This window comes from Pungitius pungitius, chromosome 3 (genome assembly GCF_949316345.1).
Source record: "Pungitius pungitius chromosome 3, fPunPun2.1, whole genome shotgun sequence".
Taxonomy (NCBI): domain Eukaryota; kingdom Metazoa; phylum Chordata; class Actinopteri; order Perciformes; family Gasterosteidae; genus Pungitius; species Pungitius pungitius.
Genome location: NC_084902.1, coordinates 18474807 through 18494749, shown reverse-complemented (window position 1 = coordinate 18494749; position 19943 = coordinate 18474807). Strand labels below are relative to the sequence as shown.

Genomic DNA, 19943 nt, shown 5'->3' with positions numbered 1-19943 from the left:
AAAACGAAGGTCATTCTATTTTAACACTAGAATACTCTAACACCGTACCTTACTTTAGAATAAGCTGTTGCTTAGGTCTCAATTGTAACAATTTTCCATGTTGCGCCAGCCTGTTTCTTCAATAGCCCAGAACGGACAATGCTAACTCTGGCTCCTCCAAGGGGGTGTGCAACGTACTTCTGCTTGGAAACCCCACTACTAAATCCTACAAACTGCCCGCATAATGTTGAAATATGACGCAGAACATGTCAATAAGGTAGAGTATTTTAAGTAAAAAAATGTTGGTTCTGTACAGTATAGAAAAAGTATACAGTGTGTGGCTACCAGATGGCAGCAGAGAACTAAAGAAGAGGATAATGGTGACTATGTTCCAAATGTTAAAATATGGGACTAAAAAAGAAATCGAAAGAAATATCTTCTCAGTCCTGAATCACACAGACCATTAGGTGAAGATACAGATTTGTATCATTATTATACAGTCAAAAACCAACATTTAGAACTTATTCTGATAAACTGTAAGAACTAAAGCATCTCAAATAACATTCATACGACATCATGGCAAATATAATGTGCACTCAAGGCCTTTTAGGTGATTTAAGTTAGTGCCCCATTAGCCTTAAGAGGCTGCCCGTTTCTCTGAGATGCTATGCTGTCCACTCTACCCCTTAATAGGTTTGGGGATATTCAGCTTGTGATATTCAGCAAAAGAAAACTGTGGGTACACAGCAAAAATATGTTGGGAGATTTGTCACCATGGGTGTTAAATTTATTACTTTCCGGGTGAACATACAGGTCCATCTTTGCTAGTGTTAAAACAACACTGAAGAAAGTGTTTACTATTCAAACACTGTGTTAGTGTTTCATTTTATCACTCAAGAGTGATAATTTCTCAACACCTTAAGTGTACACATTTAACACTTTATGGTGATTAATCACACAACCCCAGTGTATTTATTTTTGAAAGATATGCCACATTCATAACTAAACAGTGAGTCAATGCTCACTGTATTTGTGTTACATATGGTAGTTTGAAGTTGCAGTGAAGAAGTCAACATTAAGTCCTGATAAAGTAAAGCCAATGGCCAGTCAACATGGGTTCGTATTCAAGCTATACTGAAGATTAGAGCTGTACAATATAATATTAAACATAGAATTTCTCTGCTGCTGCCTTTCTTGCCAAACGTGTTGTATTGTAAGTGAGTGATAGTTTATAACTGCTCATTGGCGCATGCTTCTTTAAAACTCAAGGTCAGTTGCAAATGTATTAATTGACAATTAATCGATCATTGATTAATCGTTATCATCCATAATTCAAAGTTGTTCATATTAGGTGAAGGTTGCAGCAGAGAAGCTAAAATCTAATACTTTGGATTGTTAAGTCAGCTAGCATGAATACTCACCAGACCCTTGGTGTCCCGGAATCTAGGAAAAATGTGAAAGATGGAGGTGGACGACTTTGGGTCCTTTACAATCTCCTGACGGTACTGAAACGTTTCTTTCATCTTCCAGAAGATGATATCACGATCAGTGCTGTGTTTAAGCAGTGAGATTGCTTCTTGGCAATCATCAGCTGTTAGCTGATCTGTAAGGCAGATGATTTCCTCCATTCTAGGGTCACAAGATTTCTCATTTGATTGAGAGGGCATTTTACAATTAGTGTTTCTCTGAACCGTCTTTAGGCGATTCATAATAAAACCTGTGCCTCTCTGTGTGTCATAGTATTGTTCCTGTTAAAGAGACAAATTTGGGAAAAATGAATAAATTTAAAAAGCTATGATTTTAAGTTTCAAATATCTTAAACAACAAGCAGATATACTTACATAGCCTGTCTTCCCTTCAGGATCTTTTAGGTTTGGAAAGAGTAATAATGCCAAGGGCATACATCTCTCTTGTGGCCTTAAGCGGTATCCTTCTGCAATAATAAACAATACACCATGAAACCAAACCCTCCTGTTTACTTGGGGTAGAAACAATAGCATCTATAAAAACGGTTCTTGGTACACTTGGCGTAAAAGTAATGTTGGATCACTTTAGAAACCACGGGTTAAGCAACTAGATGATGTATTTATTTATTAATAAATATTTAATAGTATTTCACAGGCAGGGTCACATTTGAATAAGTTGTAAGTACAGTGATCTTAACACATTAAATGAACAAAGCTTACCCTTCTTGTTCAGTCATGTGTGCAACCAATATATTAATCATCTCCTTTCTTTTGGAGGTTGAGAGATTACCAGTGTCTTTATAGTGCTGCATGACTTCTACACCACCAGGTTTGCACTTTAGGATGTCTTCAATGGTCTAAACAGACAACACCAAAATGTACACAATCTATACAAAAGCTTTTTTTTTTTGATAAACATTGATGAACATTTTCTTTAAGCTGGGTTAAATCCCTTGTCTTACCAACCTCTTTTGCAAGCTTGGAATCATCCAACCTGGGTCTTTTGGAATGAAATGCAGACGTTTTGTTGCCTTCATTGCATTCAGTAAAGGTTGAAGTCTTGCTGACAGAGTTCCCATCAGTCAGAAGAGGGGACAACTTATGTGCAGAAGTGGAATCTGTATATAGTATATACAAATATTACTAACAAAAATGTAAACATCACCACAATTTAAAAATAAGACCAGAAAAGTATAAACATAATTACCATTATTAGTATGTAAACTAAAGCAAATGCCCCTTTCAGCAACAAGTTCAGGAAATACATCCTCGTCCACTTCTGTAGAGGTGTCATCTGTTACCTTAACAGGTGTCTGTTCTCGAATGGCAAATGCTTTTTTTGCTGTAAATCAATAACTTCATTACTACCCCCCAAAATATTATCATGAAGACATCAAAGTACTTTGTGCATTTACTGTATAATATAGCTTAATTTATAGACTTACCTTCAGTGACACACTCCAAAAAGCATGGCTCTTTGAGTTTTATATATTTTCTAGTGTCCATGTATTGTGTTCTTGCCTTTACTGTCCAACCTGTAAAAGTTAAGCAAACTTGAATGACATTTTATACAAACAAAAATGACACAGAAAGATTACTAAGATACAAATTCATACAGTAAACTAATAAGAATTGTATTTGTCACCAAATGCATGGGACTGACAACATTACAGTGTGAGCACACTGGTGTTATCTTATGTGTTTGCCAGTGGGTGCTTGTCCTTCATAGGAAAAAGCAAAATAACAGACTCAATATGAGTACTATAGGTCACTTTGTGTTTTACTACAGATTCTGTTTAATACCCACACACAAAAACTACCACTTGCCTATGCCAAAACAATTTTTGTTGCCAGATAACGAACGTACGGTGGCCGTTTAACATCGTATTCTCGAGATGTGGCGTGTGAAGTGCGCGTGTCTCGAAACGCTGGCACCGTCACCAGAAAACGGAGCAGTCAGGTCCGCATGAACATCTCTGCTGGCCGACCAGCCCCGAGCTGTTAGACGGGTCTTCATCTCCACACACATCGGTTTATGGAGCTCCGCTTTAGCCGCTAACAGTTAGCTAAACGGAAACAGCCCAGCTAAACCAAGGAAGCTCACACTCACCAAAGCGTAACATAGTGTCGCGGTCCGTATCGGTGACAAGAACCACCGGGACCCCACAGTGACCGAGCGGTCCGTGGATGACGTCATCGTGAGACGTTAATAACCGCAGTTACGGACCGCCGTAATAACGTACGCGATTAAAACAAAATAATAATAGTATTGTGAATTCGTCACCACCAACATTTTCGTCTCGTCTCGTTAACGAAAGTTAGCATGTTTATTCTTAGTTTTTATTTTTTAAGGTCCATTTTCGTCTCTTAGTCACGCCGTTTCCGTCGGTGCTCGGCCGAATCCGTCGGTGCTCGAACCCCAGGGCGCTAAGTTACACAAGAAAATATGATTTCAATAGCTAACTCGGCTAAACGGCTGCTTTCTCGTTTGCATGACATTTCAAAACACCAGAACGAAGTTAACCCGTAACGTTAGTTACTGGATGAAAGATATAAACGGTCTTAAGTGATAGGGAACCCGAATAAAGATAACGTTACTTTCGCCAAATTACAAAATCTATAATGCTAGCACTAACATACACCATCTCAATCCAGTCAGTTCTAAAATAACGTGCACACAGAAAATGCTAAAACTGCTGCATTATTTTAAAAAAAGATTAAAATTAGCACAAATTAAATGAAGTTACTTACGTCTACCTCCATCGTCCTCCATTAACGAATTTAGTAGTCTCACCGCTTCACTTTCAGTCATTCGTTACCGTGAAATGGTGAACTCAAGATGAAAGGGCGGATCAAAAGAGCGCGAAATTGAGGCAGTATACTGATGGGCGGAGAGATTGAAAATGCTCTGCACATGCGCAGATGTTGATTTTGTGTGAACACCCAAAAGAAACACTCTGCATTATCACTAAACAAGTGATAAAGCATATACTATTTGTAAATTAACACCAGATTTTATCACTAGCTGCTCAACACTAGGTTTTTTATCACTCAGAAATTTGCTGTGTATTTAAGGGCCCTAATTCAGCTGGAACAGGCTCACTTTAATGTTGCAATTGTGGCCATTGAGGCCTAAATGAATATTACATAATTGCAGTGTACCGGCCGTGAATTAAATCAACTGGAGACACCAGTTCTTGACCCAACAGGAAAACAATGTATTGATATTTTTTTATATAATTTGTATACTATATTTAGCGGCGACTCTAATGCTGAAATCAGTATGGATTGTTACTACCTGGTACCACCAAATGTAAGTCAAAAATCAATACGGGTTGGATGATAAAAAGCTAATAAATGAACTGTAAAGCAAACTGTCAGTTTGGCTTTGCAACTCAACTACTTAGCGTTTTTCTTCTTAAAACTAAAAACCAGGGTTGAAAAAGATCTGTCATGCCAGTAATTTTACACATATTCCCTCAACTTCAGTTGTTTCTGACCACCTCTGCTTTAAATAACTGAATGACCTATCAAAAAAGGCTCCATTAGCTGAAGGCAGATTGGCACTGAGATCCTGCTGGTTTCTGTTGACCAGGGAAAGGACAAATATCAAAGATCTATTTTCTGTACACCCTGGGGTTGGAGCTTTTTGTGCTGTTCCAGAGACACTTTGTTAAGAATTTACCTGCAGTTTAACAGACATCATGACAACAAAATAAATGTAAATGTAAAAAACACAATTTCTAAAGTAGCAAATTTATTAATCATACAAATCACTCAGAAGTAAACTTGCCCTTGGCGGATTTGAACATTATGCAGAAACCTGTCTTTAGTTAATCACAAAATGGATTGGTCACAAAGTACCACATAATTGAAACGTCTCAGTATTCAAATATTGCAACTGATGATGATTTGTGTTGTATTTAGTCTATTTCATGTTGTTGCGCTTATGATTATTCATTGGTATCTCCTGTCATCAATTAGTATGAGGCGCAGCTTTGACATCTACACATGTGCAAAGGGTTTCAACTAACGAGTTGGAGGGAGGAGTCACTTCCTTCTTATGCTTGCAGTGGCCATGTGTTGTTCATTCTGTGTTTGCAACAATGGCGTCCAGACAGCTTCTTGTGTTTGTCCTTGCGTGTGTCAGCATCAGTGAGGCCTACTTCCTTGGAATGAGAGAGCGTAAGTCCTGGGGTGATGAAGAGAAATCAGCAGTAGAACCTAGAAGACCCCACTCGTGGGAGTCTACTCGACGAGCTGACGTGCTCCAACCTTCAGTCGACCAACTGTCCTGGAGGTTTCCACAAGATCCAGTGGATGTAGTGAAAGAGACCCCTGTTGACTTTGAACTGGCGCAACCAGCGACGGCCGATCGTGTTGCTGTGAGGTGTGGGGAAAGCCGGATCCAGGTGGAAGTGAGCCAGGACTTGCTAGGCTTGGGCAAGTTGATAAACCCAGAGGATATCACCCTTGGTGGTTGTCCAGCCACTGAGGTCGACAGCTGGTCTAATGTTCTGGTCTTTGACTATGAGCTGCACAACTGTGGCAGCATGCGAGTGGTGAGGATTCTCTTCATATAATGCATTGCAATCACATGTTTTAGGCAACAAATGTTAATTGGTTGTTCTTGTTTCCCCAGATGACAGAGAACACCTTAGTTTATGCTTTTACTCTGATCTACAACCCTGACGAGTCTGACGGTCGCATCACAAGGAGCCAGGCTGTCGTAATTGGAGTGGAGTGCCACTACCAGAGCTGAGTCAAGTGGTGTTGGCCTGCGCAGACCCACTTGACTTTACTGTCTAGAAATGAACTGTTTACAAGTGAACAATAAAAGTATCGCTGTCCCAGCACACTGGCTCTTGTTCTATTCCCCTAAACTTGACAATCAGGAATAGTTTATTGCCATCATATGTCAGGCATACATGGAATTTGACTTGGCGGTTGGTGCATTATGGAAGATGGTACAATAATAGACAACACCGAAAGTGACTGTATGTACATGAGTGAGAGTCAGTCAGGGGGGGACTGGGGCTCTGTTGATGAGCCAGACTGCCGAAGGGAAGAAACTGTTGTGTGGCGCTAGGTCTTCGTCCTGATGGACCTCAGCCTCCTGCCGGATGGAAGGGCCCCAAACCGTTAATGCGGTGTGATAGGGGTCGGCTACAATCTTTCCAGCCCGCTTCAGAGTCCTGGAAGCGAACAAGTCCTGGAGAGACAGCAGATTTCAGCCAATCACCCTCTCTGCAGAGTGAATGACACGCTGCAACCTGCCTTTGTCCTTGGCTGTGGCTGCAGCGTACCACATTGTGATGGAGGAGCAGAGGATGGACTCTATGGTAGAAGTGCACCATCATTGTCTTTTGGCAGGTGGAATTTCTTCAGCTGCCTCAGGAAGAACCTCTGCTGAGACTTTTTGATGAAGGAGCTGATGTTCAGCTCCCACTTGAGGTCCTGGGTGATGATGGAGCCCAGGAAGTGGAAGGAATCCACATTGGTGACTGAGTCACGCAGGGTGAGGGGGGAAGGTGGGGATGCGTTCTTCCTGAAGTCCACAACCATCTCCACTGTCTTAAGGGCGTTAAGCTCCAGGTTGTTCTCGCTGCACCACGTCACCAGGTGGTTAGACTCCTACCTGTAGGCGGACTCATCCCCACCAGAGATCAGTCCAATGAGGTTGGTGTCATCCGCAAACTTCAGGAGCTTGACGGACTGGTGACTGGAGGTGCAGCTGTTGGTGTACAGGGAGAAGAGCCGAGGGTAAAGAACGCAGCCTTGGGGGGAACCGGGGCTGATGGACCGAGAGGCAGACATGTTTCCCCAGCTTAACGTGCTGCTTCCTGTCAGACAGGAAGTCAGTGATCCACTTGCAGGTGGAGTCGGGCACGAGCAGCTGGGAGAGTTTGTCCAAAGCCTGAGCATAAAGTAAATCAATGGAGGCTTGGTAACTATAAAGTCACTGGACTTATTCATTGTGCGGATTTATAACTTGAGCTCATTTTGATCCATTTCTCTTAATACCTAGTATAAACTATGCAACTGCTATAACCTCAGTAAGATATTGGTCTACCTCTAAAGTTTGAAAGTTGCCAGATTGGTTAGCTATTGCCTTTCAAACACTGAGAAAACCATCTGTTTATGTTGTGCAACTTATTGCTTTATAAAAAATTGATCTCCATTATATGATGGCACAACATACAAAGATACATATATAAACAGATGCAGTGTTTTCCTTTTCATTATAACAGGGGGGTGCCCCACTCTGAAAAAGCTTGCAATAAAAAAATATATATTTTTAAAATAGAGAGTCTGCCTCGTCTTGTCCCACCGGATTCCTATGCTCTGTCCTGAAAGATGTGGGCCTCTGTTGGGTAAGGTTAGGCTTTTCACTTGACCTAGACTTTAGCCAGGAACAGACTGGGAGGTGGAAAAGCCTCAGGTCGGTGTTAGCTTAGCTTCCAACTGACTTCTCACAACGATGCTTTTGTTTGTTCTAAAAGTTATTTCGTGAAAGTACACAATACGGCAAGTAATAATATGGAAATATCACGTGAATACAAGTACTTAGTTACTTTGACACCTAATTTCGATTCCTTGTTAAATCGTTAGCAAATGATGTGTTGTATTTATTCTATTTTATGTTGTTGTGCTTATGATTATTCATTGGTATCTCCTGTCATCAATTAGTATGAGGCGCAGCTTTGACATCTACACATGTGCAAAGGGTTTCAACTAACGAGTTGGAGGGAGGAGTCACTTCCTTCTTATGCTTGCAGTGGCCATGCGCTGTTCATTCTGTGTTTGCAACAATGGCGTCCAGACATCTGCTTGTGTTTGTCCTTGCGTGTGTCAGCATCAGTGAGGCCTACTTCCTTGGAATGAGAGAGCGTAAGTCCTGGGGGGATGACGATAAATCAGCAGTAGAACCTAGGAGACCCCACTCGTGGGAGTCTACTCGACGAGCTGATGTGCTCCAACCTTCAGTCGACCAACTGTCCTGGAGGTTTCCACAAGATCCAGTGGATGTAGTGAAAGAGACCCCTGTTGACTTTGAACTGGCACAACCAGCGACTGCTGATCGTGTTGCTGTGAGGTGTGGGGAAAGCCGGATCCAGGTGGAAGTGAGCCAGGACTTGCTAGGCTTGGGCAAGTTGATAAACCCAGAGGATATCACCCTTGGTGGTTGTCCAGCCACTGAGGTCGACAGCTGGTCTAATGTTCTGGTCTTTGACTATGAGCTGCACAACTGTGGCAGCATGCGAGTGGTGAGGCTTCTCTTCATATAATGCATTGCAATCACACATTTTAGGCAGCAAATGTTAATTGGTTGTTCTTGTTTCCCCAGATGACAGAGAACACCTTAGTTTATGCTTTTACTCTGATCTACAACCCTGACGAGTCTGACGGTCGCATCACAAGGAGCCAGGCTGTCGTAATTGGAGTGGAGTGCCACTACCAGAGCTGAGTCAAGTGGTGTTGGCCTGCGCAGACCCACTTTAGTTTACTGTCCAGAAATGCACTGTTAACAAGTGAACAATAAAGGTATCGCTGTCCCAGCACACTGGCTCTTGTTCTATTCCTCTAAACTCACCAAGGCACAAAGCCATTGCTGATTCTCATCAATGACTCCTCACAGAATATGGTACAATACCTGACTCGTGTGCTAAGTAACTGTAGTACACTATCTGGTAATTTGGCTTGCAAGTCCTGTACCCCAGATCTCACTGTGCGGGTGAAAATAACTAACTTTGCTGCTGTTTTTATGCCTCCACATTTTGAGCGAAAGGATTTAATTACTGGTGACTGTACCTGCTGAACTGTACAAATGCTAATTTAGTGGATGTATTCCTGCAGCCTCTTAACAGAATGGAAAATCCCCTTTTGGTATTCTGCATGAGTGATAAATCATTTGTGTAAGAAATTCTTCTGTCTGGGTTCTGATTTGATAGTGCTAGTCTTTCAAGAAGCCACTCGGAATTGTGCTAATGATGGTCCATGGTTGAAACTTTAAGTGGTTGTCAAATGATATTTGTGGGAACTTGCACCTTTCGGTTCAAAAGGCCAGTTGTCTTAAAGTTTAAATTCCAATTTACATAATATTGATTTTGTGATTTTTTAAAAATAAATTCAATGTAGATTTCTTTCAATGTTACAACGGTCATTATTCATTGCTTATCTTTTTCATATTGCTGTGAATATCTCAAGTTATAGGAGTTAAATCAAGTATGATTATTTAAAAAATAACATTAACACAAGACAACTTACTTGTGTCCAAAGCCTGAGCGTAAAGTAAATCAATTGAGGCTTGGTAACTATAATGTCACTGGACTCAGTCATTGTGCAGATTTATAACTTGAGCTCATTTTGATCCATTTCTGTTAATACCTAGTATAAACTATCCAACTGCTATAAACTCAGTAAGATATTAGTCAACCTCTCAAGTTTGAAAGTTCCCAGATTGGTTAGCTATTGCCTTTCAAACACTGAGAAAACTATCTGTTTATGTTGTGCAACTTAGTGCTTTATGAACAAATGATCGTTATATGATAGCGCCACATTCAAAGATACATATATAAACAGATGCAATGTTTTCCCTTCCATTATAATGCCCCCCCCCTTGAAAAAACATGAAATTACATTTTAAAAAAAAGTGAGAGTGACTAGCCCTCCCCCGGCTATATTGAAGTCAATATAGTCTCCCTTGAAGGGGGACTGTGTGTTACATTTGACTGTGCTTGGCGACCAAGCATCATTGATGTATAGACAGTGTGCCTCGTCTTGTCCCACCGGATTCCTATGCTCTGTCCTGAAAGATGTGGGCCTCTGTTGGGTTAGGTTAGGCTTTTCACTTGACCTAGACTTTAGCCAGGAACAGACTGGGAGGTGGAAAAGCCTCAGGTCGGTGTTAGCTTAGCTTCCAACTGACTTCTCACAACAATGCTTTTGTTTGTTCTAAAAGTTCTTTAGTGAAAGTACACAATACGGCAAGTAATAATATGGGAAAATCATGTGAATACAAGTACTTAGTTACTTTGACACCTAATTTCGATTCCTTGTTAAATCGTTAGCAAATGATGTATTGTATTTATTCTATTTCATGTTGTTGTGCTTATGATTATTCATTGGTATCTCCTGTCATCAATTAGTATGAGGCGCAGCTTTGACATCTACACATGTGCAAAGGGTTTCAACTAACGAGTTGGAGGGAGGAGTCACTTCCTTCTTATGCTTGCAGTGGCCATGTGTTGTTCATTCTGTGTTTGCAACAATGGCGTCCAGACATCTTCTTGTGTTTGTCCTTGCGTGTGTCAGCATCAGTGAGGCCTACTTCCTTGGTTTGAGAGAGCGTAAGTCCTGGGGTGATGACGATAAATCTGCAGTAGAACCTAGGAGACCCCACTCTTGGGAGTCTACTCGACGTGCTGACGTGCTCCAACCTTCAGTCGACCAACTGTCCTGGAGGTTTCCACAAGATCCAGTGGATGTAGTGAAAGAGACCCCTGTTGACTTTGAACTGGCACAACCAGCGACGGCCGATCGTGTTGCTGTGAGGTGTGGGGAAAGCCGGATCCAGGTGGAAGTGAGCCAGGACTTGCTAGGCTTGGGCAAGCTGATAAACCCAGAGGATATCACCCTTGGTGGTTGTCCAGCCACTGAGGTCGACAGCTGGTCTAATGTTCTGGTCTTTGACTATGAGCTGCACAACTGTGGCAGCATGCGAGTGGTGAGGATTCTCTTCATGTAACTCGTTGCAATCACATGTTTTAGGCAACAAATGTTAATTGGTTGTTCTTGTTTCCCCAGATTAAAGAGAACACCCTAGTTTATGCTTTTACTCTGATCTACAACCCTGACGAGTCTGACAATCGCATCACAAGGAGCCAGGCTGTCGTAATTGGAGTGGAGTGCCACTACCAGAGCTGAGTCAAGTGGTGTGGGCCTGCGCAGACCCACTTTAGTTTACTGTCCAGAAATGCACTGTTTACAAGTGAACAATAAAGGTATCGCTGTCCCAGCACAACTTTCTTGATCTATTCACCGTTTCAATTTCATTGCCTACAATTTCATTGCCGCAAAGTTTTGTTTCCTAGTGTATTCTGTGTTGGTAAAGTTATCGGACTTAAAGGGATATTCCAGGTTTATGACTTGTTTAACCCAGCTCAAGTTGATCCATTTCAGTTATAAACTATCAATCCAACGTCTGTAAGATGTTAATCTAAGTCCCACTATTGGGATAAATAGCCGTTGTGTCTTAACACACAGGTTGGGAAACTTTGCTTCTTAGATTTTGTTTGTCAACTTCTTTACTGCTTTTTTTATTTTTATAAAGGGTGTGAGGTGATCTGGAGTCAATGGTCATTGGGCCTGACATGGGGTACACCCTGGACTAACAATGTTGGCGTCACCAATTAAAATATCCTACTTATCTTTGGACTGTGGGAGGAAGCCCATGCAACTTCCACACAGTAGGGCCAAACCAACTACAGTTGTGATCTTCATTATAAGATCCATATATATTTATATAATTACACTTCCTTAGCACCTAAACACTTGAGACTCTGCTGCCTTCCTGTCATTCACTACAAACACTTAGAATTGGTTAGTTTAATTGCTTGATGGATATTTTGGAAACGATGTAGTAAAATGTATGTCCAATGAAGCAGTAATTTCTATTTGACTTTTCTCAAACACATAAGAGAACATACAGTGAGGCTACAAGTCCGTTGACTTGCCATCTCCCTTTATGTGTGTGAACATGTGTATATTTACTTGTATTATAGAAGTAGCAATATTCTCAGTGTCATGTGTTTATCATACATGCATTTCAACGTGGAATATTGATTTGTTCGGAAGTTCACCGTTGTTTAACATCTGTCAAGTCTGTTAGTCAATAAGAGCTACGTAGACAGATGGAGCCATTATGAGTCATTTGTACTCATTAGTACATTGATCGGCTGAGATTAAGGTTGTTGAGCAAACATCATAATATCTAGGATTTCCTCAAGCAAGAATTTTCCATTCCCCGTTTCCATTAGCTACTCCAATTTTATATTCACACAGTACTATTCAACATTTCTATGGAAAAGAGTACAGTTCAAAACCTTTGTTGGCTCATCTAATTTTGTATCCCAAATTTAACAATGAAAATCAGAAGTCTGTCTTTGATCAGAAACAAAAAAACACATGTACCTTCCCAGTACTTGTTTGAAAAAAGTACTGCAGGAAGGGCATTATGTGTTCCTAGAATATTTCATACATTCATAAACTTCAGAAAAGGAAGTGTGTGGATTGGATTATTTCATGGAAAGCAGACTCAGAAACCATCACTGCACTGCAACCTGTCCAACCAGACCAAACAACCAAATGAAAGCATCACTGTGAGGAGAACTCAGATGGAGGCTGACCTAGCTTGGTTGTAAGGATATTTGCCACCCAGTCCAGGGCTGTAGAAGACCTGCGTATTCCAGCAGGGAATGAAAGACTGCGTCTTTATCAAATAATTTCTTTGTCCTGCCGAGTAGATACAGATATTGTTGAGCAAGTCTTTTGCACTTTAGGATGAACCTACAGATGTCAATGGAAATGCATGATTTGTTGCTTTCATGAGATGGATACTAATGACATGTATGAGCACATTCTATTCTACAAAACTTTGCAGGGGAAACCACAGGAGAACATATTTTTGATTGTAACACTTCTTTTGTGAAAATTACCTCGGCAATATGGAATTTTTCCTCCAGTGAGTATTTGTACAGAGCTCCAGTCAAGTCGGTTCCCAACTTGACTCAAGATTTTCATTCCTACTTTCCTGACATGGAGGAGAAATCTCCACAGCAGGATTGGTTTAGAAACTCATTTATCTTGTCCAAAGCAAAGGGAAGCAAGCTACCTGGCACTGATTAGGAGAAACTCCTGGAAGTTTTGGGTGTGTGTGTGTGAGGCAGGAACACCCTGACCTTGCACAAAAAGCTTTGGAGCAGCTTCCTTTGCCTCCACATATTTATGTTAGGGTTCCTTCTCTGCAACAACGGTGATCAAAACAAAGCAAAGAAACAGACTGTGCCTGGAGAAGAGCTGGACCACAGCAGTTGCCTCCCTGCCGCCGAAACTGACAAAGATCATTTCTTTCTTCAAATGTAAATGAAAAAGCACTCGGTTCAATTCAGCAATGCATTCTTCATTGGTGAGAGTTTAATAAATCCGATGATGGCACAGCATTGTGTACTACCTCTTTTTCTCAACCAAAAATGCGTCCGTTAGGGGGTCAAAATACTTCACAGGAGGTACGTCATTAAAAAATGTTAAGAACCACTGCTCTATATGACCAAAATAAAGTTGCATGATGGAATTAAATACTTCCCCTGTTCGTTAACCACAAAAGAAATCTTACTTCTTCAAATACTCCACACAGGCTAAACTGTGTGGTTTTCTGTTTCCGATTTGTTAAGTGCATGATATCATGACAATTCATCATCGTCAACACCTGAAGGGACTTGTTACACCTAATATTGTGTTTTTTTAACGTTATGTCTAACTGGCTTGCATAGAATCGGTCTACAATTTTCAATGAATTAGCCTAATCTGCAGCGATATACGTGAGGATAATTACTCATGTTTCTGCAATTGCTGAAAGAATTTACATTTTGTTAGGCTTAAATAGATGGCTGGTTTAGGTAACTGCATCATCGCGCTTGGAAGCACGTTATTGATAGCATTTGTTTCTGTCTTAATGCACTGCTGTACAAACCAAAACAAAGTGTAAAAACATGAATTGATCTCCCTTTGTAGACATCTGTGGGATTGGGAGCACTTGATGGTATCGTCAGAGAACATCTATTCATGGATAATTAATCCATTCCGAACAGGGCCCCATTCCTTGTACGTGGCGAATTGAGTTAGATGGATAATTTACAGGATAAGATTTTATAGGTCGGGCTTTTCTGTTCAAGTAAGGCAAAATGCCCGTAGCAACACATCCAAAAATGTATGTTATCCCATCTTGATGACTTCCTGTACGAGTGCTATCCATGCTGCCGCCATTTATTTACAAGACCTTTTCGAGCCATACCTGGTAAACACCACACGCTTTCACTGTCCCATAGACTGTCTAAGACTCTACATTTTTCTGAAAGTTCTGTTTGTTTATTTGACGGTTAAGAAACCTAGGCATGTTTTATTAATTTGACTGATCGAATATCTCATTCACATAATTACAGGAGTCAGGAATTAAAGTACAGGAGGCTTACAGACAGACAGCTGTCTCTGCTTATGAGCCAAACTACATGGCACACAGACATTGTTCAGTCACAGCCATTACATCACTGGAGTCACTTAACTTCTGATGGCGTTGTGATAGGACTAGGCTTGGGTATCGAGTATCGAGGATCGATTGGAATCGGGACTAGCTTTGCGATTTACCCGGAATCGTTCAAAAGTTTAAAATTCAATTCCTAGTTTCGATTCTCAGTCCGCCGGCGCCGACCGTAAATAGAAGCCGCTGAACACCAACGAAGAAGCGTCCACCGGAGGTGTTGGCATAACAGCGCGATCTAACATGGATAGCGTGCGTCGGCGGTCCAAAGTGTGGTTACACTTTTCGAGACAAACCGAAAACTCTGCAAAATGCAACAAATGCAGCAACATTTTTTCATGCATAAGAGGGTGCACGTCAAATATGATTAAGCACCTCCGAGGTCGTGGAGTGGAAGTAAATGTGTGCCCCGTGTTTGACACGCCGCGCCGACCGTCCTCCGCTGCTTCTTCCTTTGGCTTCAAGGGCCCATCAGTGGGAGCAAGTTAACGTTAAAGTACCTGCAGTATCATACACTCATGTGTAAATGTTTTTGTGAAGTTTCAAAAATAAAGCTCTCTTGAGGAAAGTGTACCCCTGTTAAAATGTATTCATAATTTATCATGTTTATACAATATTCAAGTTCATAGTTTGATATTTATATTGTAGTTGTAGTAGTCTATGTAGTTCTAACAGCCCTGTTAGAAATTCATAGTAAAGTTAATAAAAAGTAAAAAATTCATAGAATTAACATTGATGGAGAAGGACTATTTCCTTCAGAAAGACCCTTGGTTAGCTAGCTCATTTAAAATATCGTAACTTTTTTGACCCTGCCTCTTAAAAGAATCGGAATCGAGAATCGCTGGGAACCGGAATCGAAACTCGGAATCGGAATTGTTCAAATTCAAACGATACCCAACCCTAGATGGGACACAGCTGAACTGCACTTTTTTCAGTGTAACTTCAGTTGATAAACATTGGTAGTTCATCCTGCATGCTCATTGGAAATGTGTTCTTTCTTGTTAATATTGTGTAACAAATAATTTCTTTTTCATGTTTTACTGCAATTTATTTCATCTAGTGTGTTCTTGGTCCCATCAATTTGAAAACTGGAACTGAAGTGTTTTGATCTCATTCTATTACATTTAGGCCAAATAAAAAGCCTCAAGTTGTAAGTACAGTCAGTCATTTTAAGCCCAAGGTCAGCGACCTTGATTGGTGACCAGTGACATGAAGGGTAAAGGAAATCGGTCCAAGCACAAACCTTTAGGAACTCTGTAACCAACATTGGTAGTCTTTGAGGATTCACAGACACAATCTAGGATCAGTCCAATTAATAGGACTTACAATTTAAGTGCCACGATTTGTTAGTGCTACGGTTTGCTAGTGTTTTAGTCAAGGTAGAGTCTAAAAAGGTGTGTCTTGAGTTTTCGGCGGAAGATGTAGAGGCTCTCTGCAGTCCTGATGTCATCAGAGAGCTCATTCCACCATCTGGGAGCAAAGACAGCAAAGAGTCGCGATCTCGCAGAGTGCTTTTCTCTCAGTGAGGGAGGAACAAGCAGCTTGGCAGATGCAGAGCGGAGTGTGCGGGTTGGGATGTAGGGTTTCACCATGTCCTGGATGTAGACTGGACCCAATCCATTTACAGCATGCTACATAAGTACCAATGTTTTGAACTGGATGCAGGCAGCCACTGGTAACCAGTGAAGAGAACGGAGAAGTGGTGTGGTGTGGAAGTATTTCGTAAGGTTGAAGACCAGTCGAGCTGCTGCATTCTGGATGAGCTGCAGTGGTCGAATGGCGGTACCTGGGAAAGTAGTCATATCGACACCATAGTTTTATCGAATTGGTTATCTGCCAGCATTTAAATATTTACACAATTATTGAGTGTAGGCATAGTTCACAACATGATAGGACTACTGAAGGAAATGTCCTGGCAGCATCAGAATCACAACTTCAATCGACATGGCTATCAGTTACTGCAACTTCAGCCCAAGACCTGATTAGTGGTGGCCCTGTCAAATTAAATGTGCATGTTTGGACGACATATTGGACTTTCTGAAGCCAACTCTCCCACTCTGGGAGTCAACTTGGAGGCCAAATCTCTGACATGGCACAATCAGAATGTCCTTATTGGAGTAGTCTATTGCCTTAATTAAGCTCAGGTTTCGCCAATGAGGCACCAGCCGGGGCCAGGGCTCCCTGGAGAATTAGCAAAGTGGGAAGGAAATACAATAAAATGTCAGGGCCAATTAAACTATAAATGCATTAAGTCTTGTTCACCAGTTGCTTTCCTTTTCCAGCAAAAGGATTCTGGGAATGGTACTGCCACCCAATATGCATAATGTGAAAATGGTCTAATGTTCTTTTGCCTGGGTCAACATCCTAAACATAAATTCTGGTGCAGCAGACTCCACCCGAGCCATTAAGACCAATAATTCACTTTTCTGTGGAAGATGCATGACATGGAAAAAATAAAGGATGCTTCGATCGAGTGCACAATTGACATGATTCACCATCGTACTTCATTTATCCTTTCAGCCATTGGTTATTAACCTAACATTTTAAAAGTTACCACATTAGTAATCAGACTAGTGGATCATAACTAATCATGTGTATGACTTTCTGGCTTCCATGACAGCGGATCAATTGTAAGCCTGGGTGTATGCTGGCTCAGAGCAAAACAATGTTTATGACTGATGACTTTATTGGCTGTTTATATAGGGTATGGGAGCAAACCTCCTGATGTTATTACTGACAATAGACTTATTATACAAATGCTTTATTTACCAAACATTGCAGATCACTGAGCAGGGAAATGTATCTGTCCATGCTGACCAATCTGTTGTGTCAGAATGCAAAATTGTCAATATTCAGGAATTCTTATCCATCCATCCATAACATCAAAAACCCTGTTAAATCTTGAATTACAGTTATGGAAGATGGCTGAAGAAACAAAAATGTAAAATTTACATCAGACTAGTTTTTGTCTGAAGACAAATACAGATGATTTGAAAATGAACTGTTGTTGGGCTACACGGTTAAGACTGACTGTAGTATCTCTTCACATCAATTTTCCGAAATGTTTCGAAAATGTTGATTAAGCATTTAGGCTCTCCAGCTTTCAACGATTAGGCCTTTTCAACCCAACGCTTCCCTGAACCAAACCTCGTTGGTGAAGGACCGAGAGGATGCGAGGTTAAAAAAGACTTGAGGAAACAGGGAAAACCTTATCAACGCACAGTAAGGCTATGTCTGGGCAGAAATTTGATTTGCTTGTGTCGTTATATGTGTAAAATTAAATTAATATTTTTTTTATGGCAAGGGAAACATAAAGAAAAAAAGCCCAAAAGGTTATGTTTAAATGTATTGGGCCAGTGCTGTTCATTTGCACTTCTGTTCTATAAGTGATTTCTAACCTCAACACCATGACCGTGCATCTCCTCCCAGAGGAGATGGGCATTGTAGCACAACTCATTTCCTCCCATTTTCTCATTATCCCCACTTGTTCTCACACAAACAGACTCATGTCTCCAGGACCTACATTTTGGAAGCAGCTGTGTTTGCCCTCATCTACCTCTTGAGACCTTCAATGGACGTTATTCACCACCTTGTATCAGGGGGGATCTCGGATTTAGGGAAATAAATCAGCAGTGGTATAAATGGCCTACTGCCACATCTCAAAGGAATGCAGTCAGCACTCATTTCCACAATGTGCATTGTTACATTGTTTGTGCTCCGCTGTAAGTGTTGGCCAAACAATCTAATTGGAACTAAACTCCTCAATGTTGCGGCAATCAATTCTATATGGCAAGGAGCATGTTATTTAGTAGCCTGTAGGTGTCAACTGTCCACTAACTTTCAAGACATTTTACCGGGATGGATCAATATTTGTTTAAATATTAAAATAAATATCATATATCCAGTCATTCGATATGATGGAAGTTTCTGCATGACCACAGCAGCAAGATCCTTTTTTGTTTCTTTGCAGTATTTCTCAAGGTCATTATTTTTTTAAACGGAAAGGCAATCTTGGTACTGTTATTATCTATATTTGGCACCCTGGTGGTCATTTTTTGTCCATGGCCCTGTAGGATTCACGAAACTGATCGTAACTGTTTATTTGTGAAATTATTTCCCCCACAAAAAAACACACAAAGAGAAGCATCTTTTAATGTTACGGCGAGGCCAAGCCTTCTGCCAGTATTGTGTGGTAGGGGCGTGATTCTGGTCTGAGGCCTATTCAGACCGCTTGATGAGAAGTCACCTCACCTGCTCAGTTTAACAAGCTGCCTTCAATCAACTAATCACCCTGCAGTATGTCTACCCCGGTTCTTCATGCACTCACTGCCAGATCGTTGTCCAACTTACCTGGTAGTGACTGCGCTTGGCTGCTTGTTGAAGAGTGTTCTTTGCAAATAGAAATGTAATGGTTTGTCTGCCCGCTTTTCTGCTGACCCTATTTTTTGTGTCCTTTCAGTTATCCATCCCTCCGGTTCCCCAGTCTGTCTCCCGCTCCCTGCCTGGATTTCCCTGCCATTCCCCACCGTCTCCATAGCTGCGTCCCTGCCAACAAACCAGTTTTCCTCCATACCTTGTAACCTCTGCATTTGGGTCCACCACCACATACCGTAACATTTAAGACCTATCTGTGTCTAATTGATGAATATTCTTTTTACTGCAAAATTACACCAGGTTGTTGAATTGCCGCCTGCAATCCACAGGTGTTTTGAGGCTATTATAGACCGATAATAACACCTTAGGCTCACTTCTGACTTGCAACTGAAAATACTTTCATTTCCATCCACTTTTAGTAATAAAGGAGGCAATATCTGGCAATAGGGAGGTTGTTGGCATCCAAAATATATATTTATTTACCATCACAATTTGACTCTAAGTTACTTGCAGGAAGCATGGTATATTAAGTTAAGTGCTGGGCAATATTATGGAAATAAATCATGAACATTCTCTATTTATCATGCACTTGTGCATTATATAAAGGCTACTTCATATCTGATAATGCAAATACATCCCTGATCCCTAACTAGATTCATGATCCATTGTTTATATTGTATATATTAGGAGTTCACACCACATATATATCTTGGATGTTTATATTTTCCACTTTATATTATTGTATTACAATGTTCGTAATAGATCATTAGGCTACCACTCTATTGATAATATATTGAAATATATATTGA

The 19943-nt window shown here is 40.9% G+C and overlaps 3 protein-coding genes and 1 long non-coding RNA gene across 5 annotated transcripts; 3 read left to right on the top strand and 1 right to left on the bottom strand.

Annotated features, from left to right (window-relative positions):
* Window positions 1-1596: 1596 nt before the first annotated feature.
* On the bottom strand, window positions 1597-2834 carry LOC134126946 (uncharacterized). 2 transcript variants are annotated; one of them, XR_009955888.1, is made up of 5 exons: window positions 2653-2834; window positions 2412-2563; window positions 2166-2302; window positions 1821-1912; window positions 1597-1727 (listed from the first exon to the last, which is right to left on the bottom strand). It is a non-coding gene; the product is annotated as an uncharacterized LOC134126946 (long non-coding RNA). The 2 variants fall into 2 exon arrangements; XR_009955887.1 differs by having other exon boundaries at window positions 1821-2302.
* A 2689-nt stretch (window positions 2835-5523) lies between these two features.
* On the top strand, window positions 5524-6328 carry LOC119225428 (zona pellucida sperm-binding protein 3-like). Its single transcript, XM_037483705.2, has 2 exons — window positions 5524-6007; window positions 6088-6328. Exons 1-2 carry the CDS (start codon window positions 5552-5554, stop codon window positions 6205-6207), a joined length of 576 nt encoding a protein of 191 aa, XP_037339602.2. The 5' UTR covers window positions 5524-5551; the 3' UTR covers window positions 6208-6328.
* A 1903-nt stretch (window positions 6329-8231) lies between these two features.
* Window positions 8232-9166, top strand: LOC119224749 (zona pellucida sperm-binding protein 3-like). Its single transcript, XM_037482458.2, has 2 exons — window positions 8232-8713; window positions 8794-9166. Exons 1-2 carry the CDS (start codon window positions 8258-8260, stop codon window positions 8911-8913), a joined length of 576 nt encoding a protein of 191 aa, XP_037338355.1. The 5' UTR covers window positions 8232-8257; the 3' UTR covers window positions 8914-9166.
* A 1535-nt stretch (window positions 9167-10701) lies between these two features.
* On the top strand, window positions 10702-11482 carry LOC119221350 (zona pellucida sperm-binding protein 3-like). The gene is made up of 2 exons (XM_037477624.2): window positions 10702-11172; window positions 11253-11482. Exons 1-2 carry the CDS (start codon window positions 10717-10719, stop codon window positions 11370-11372), a joined length of 576 nt encoding a protein of 191 aa, XP_037333521.1. The 5' UTR covers window positions 10702-10716; the 3' UTR covers window positions 11373-11482.
* The last annotated feature ends 8461 nt before the right edge of the window (window positions 11483-19943 follow it).

Excerpts from the sequence above, each read along its gene's own strand:
- LOC119224749 (XM_037482458.2), top strand. The coding sequence starts at position 8,258 with ATGGCGTCCAGACATCTGCTTGTGTTTGTCCTTGCGTGTGTCAGCATC. Across the intron at positions 8,714-8,793 it reads ACTGTGGCAGCATGCGAGTG|ATGACAGAGAACACCTTAGT; the intron begins GTGAGGCTTCTC and ends TTGTTTCCCCAG.
- LOC119221350 (XM_037477624.2), top strand. The coding sequence starts at position 10,717 with ATGGCGTCCAGACATCTTCTTGTGTTTGTCCTTGCGTGTGTCAGCATC. Across the intron at positions 11,173-11,252 it reads ACTGTGGCAGCATGCGAGTG|ATTAAAGAGAACACCCTAGT; the intron begins GTGAGGATTCTC and ends TTGTTTCCCCAG.
- LOC119225428 (XM_037483705.2), top strand. The coding sequence starts at position 5,552 with ATGGCGTCCAGACAGCTTCTTGTGTTTGTCCTTGCGTGTGTCAGCATC. Across the intron at positions 6,008-6,087 it reads ACTGTGGCAGCATGCGAGTG|ATGACAGAGAACACCTTAGT; the intron begins GTGAGGATTCTC and ends TTGTTTCCCCAG.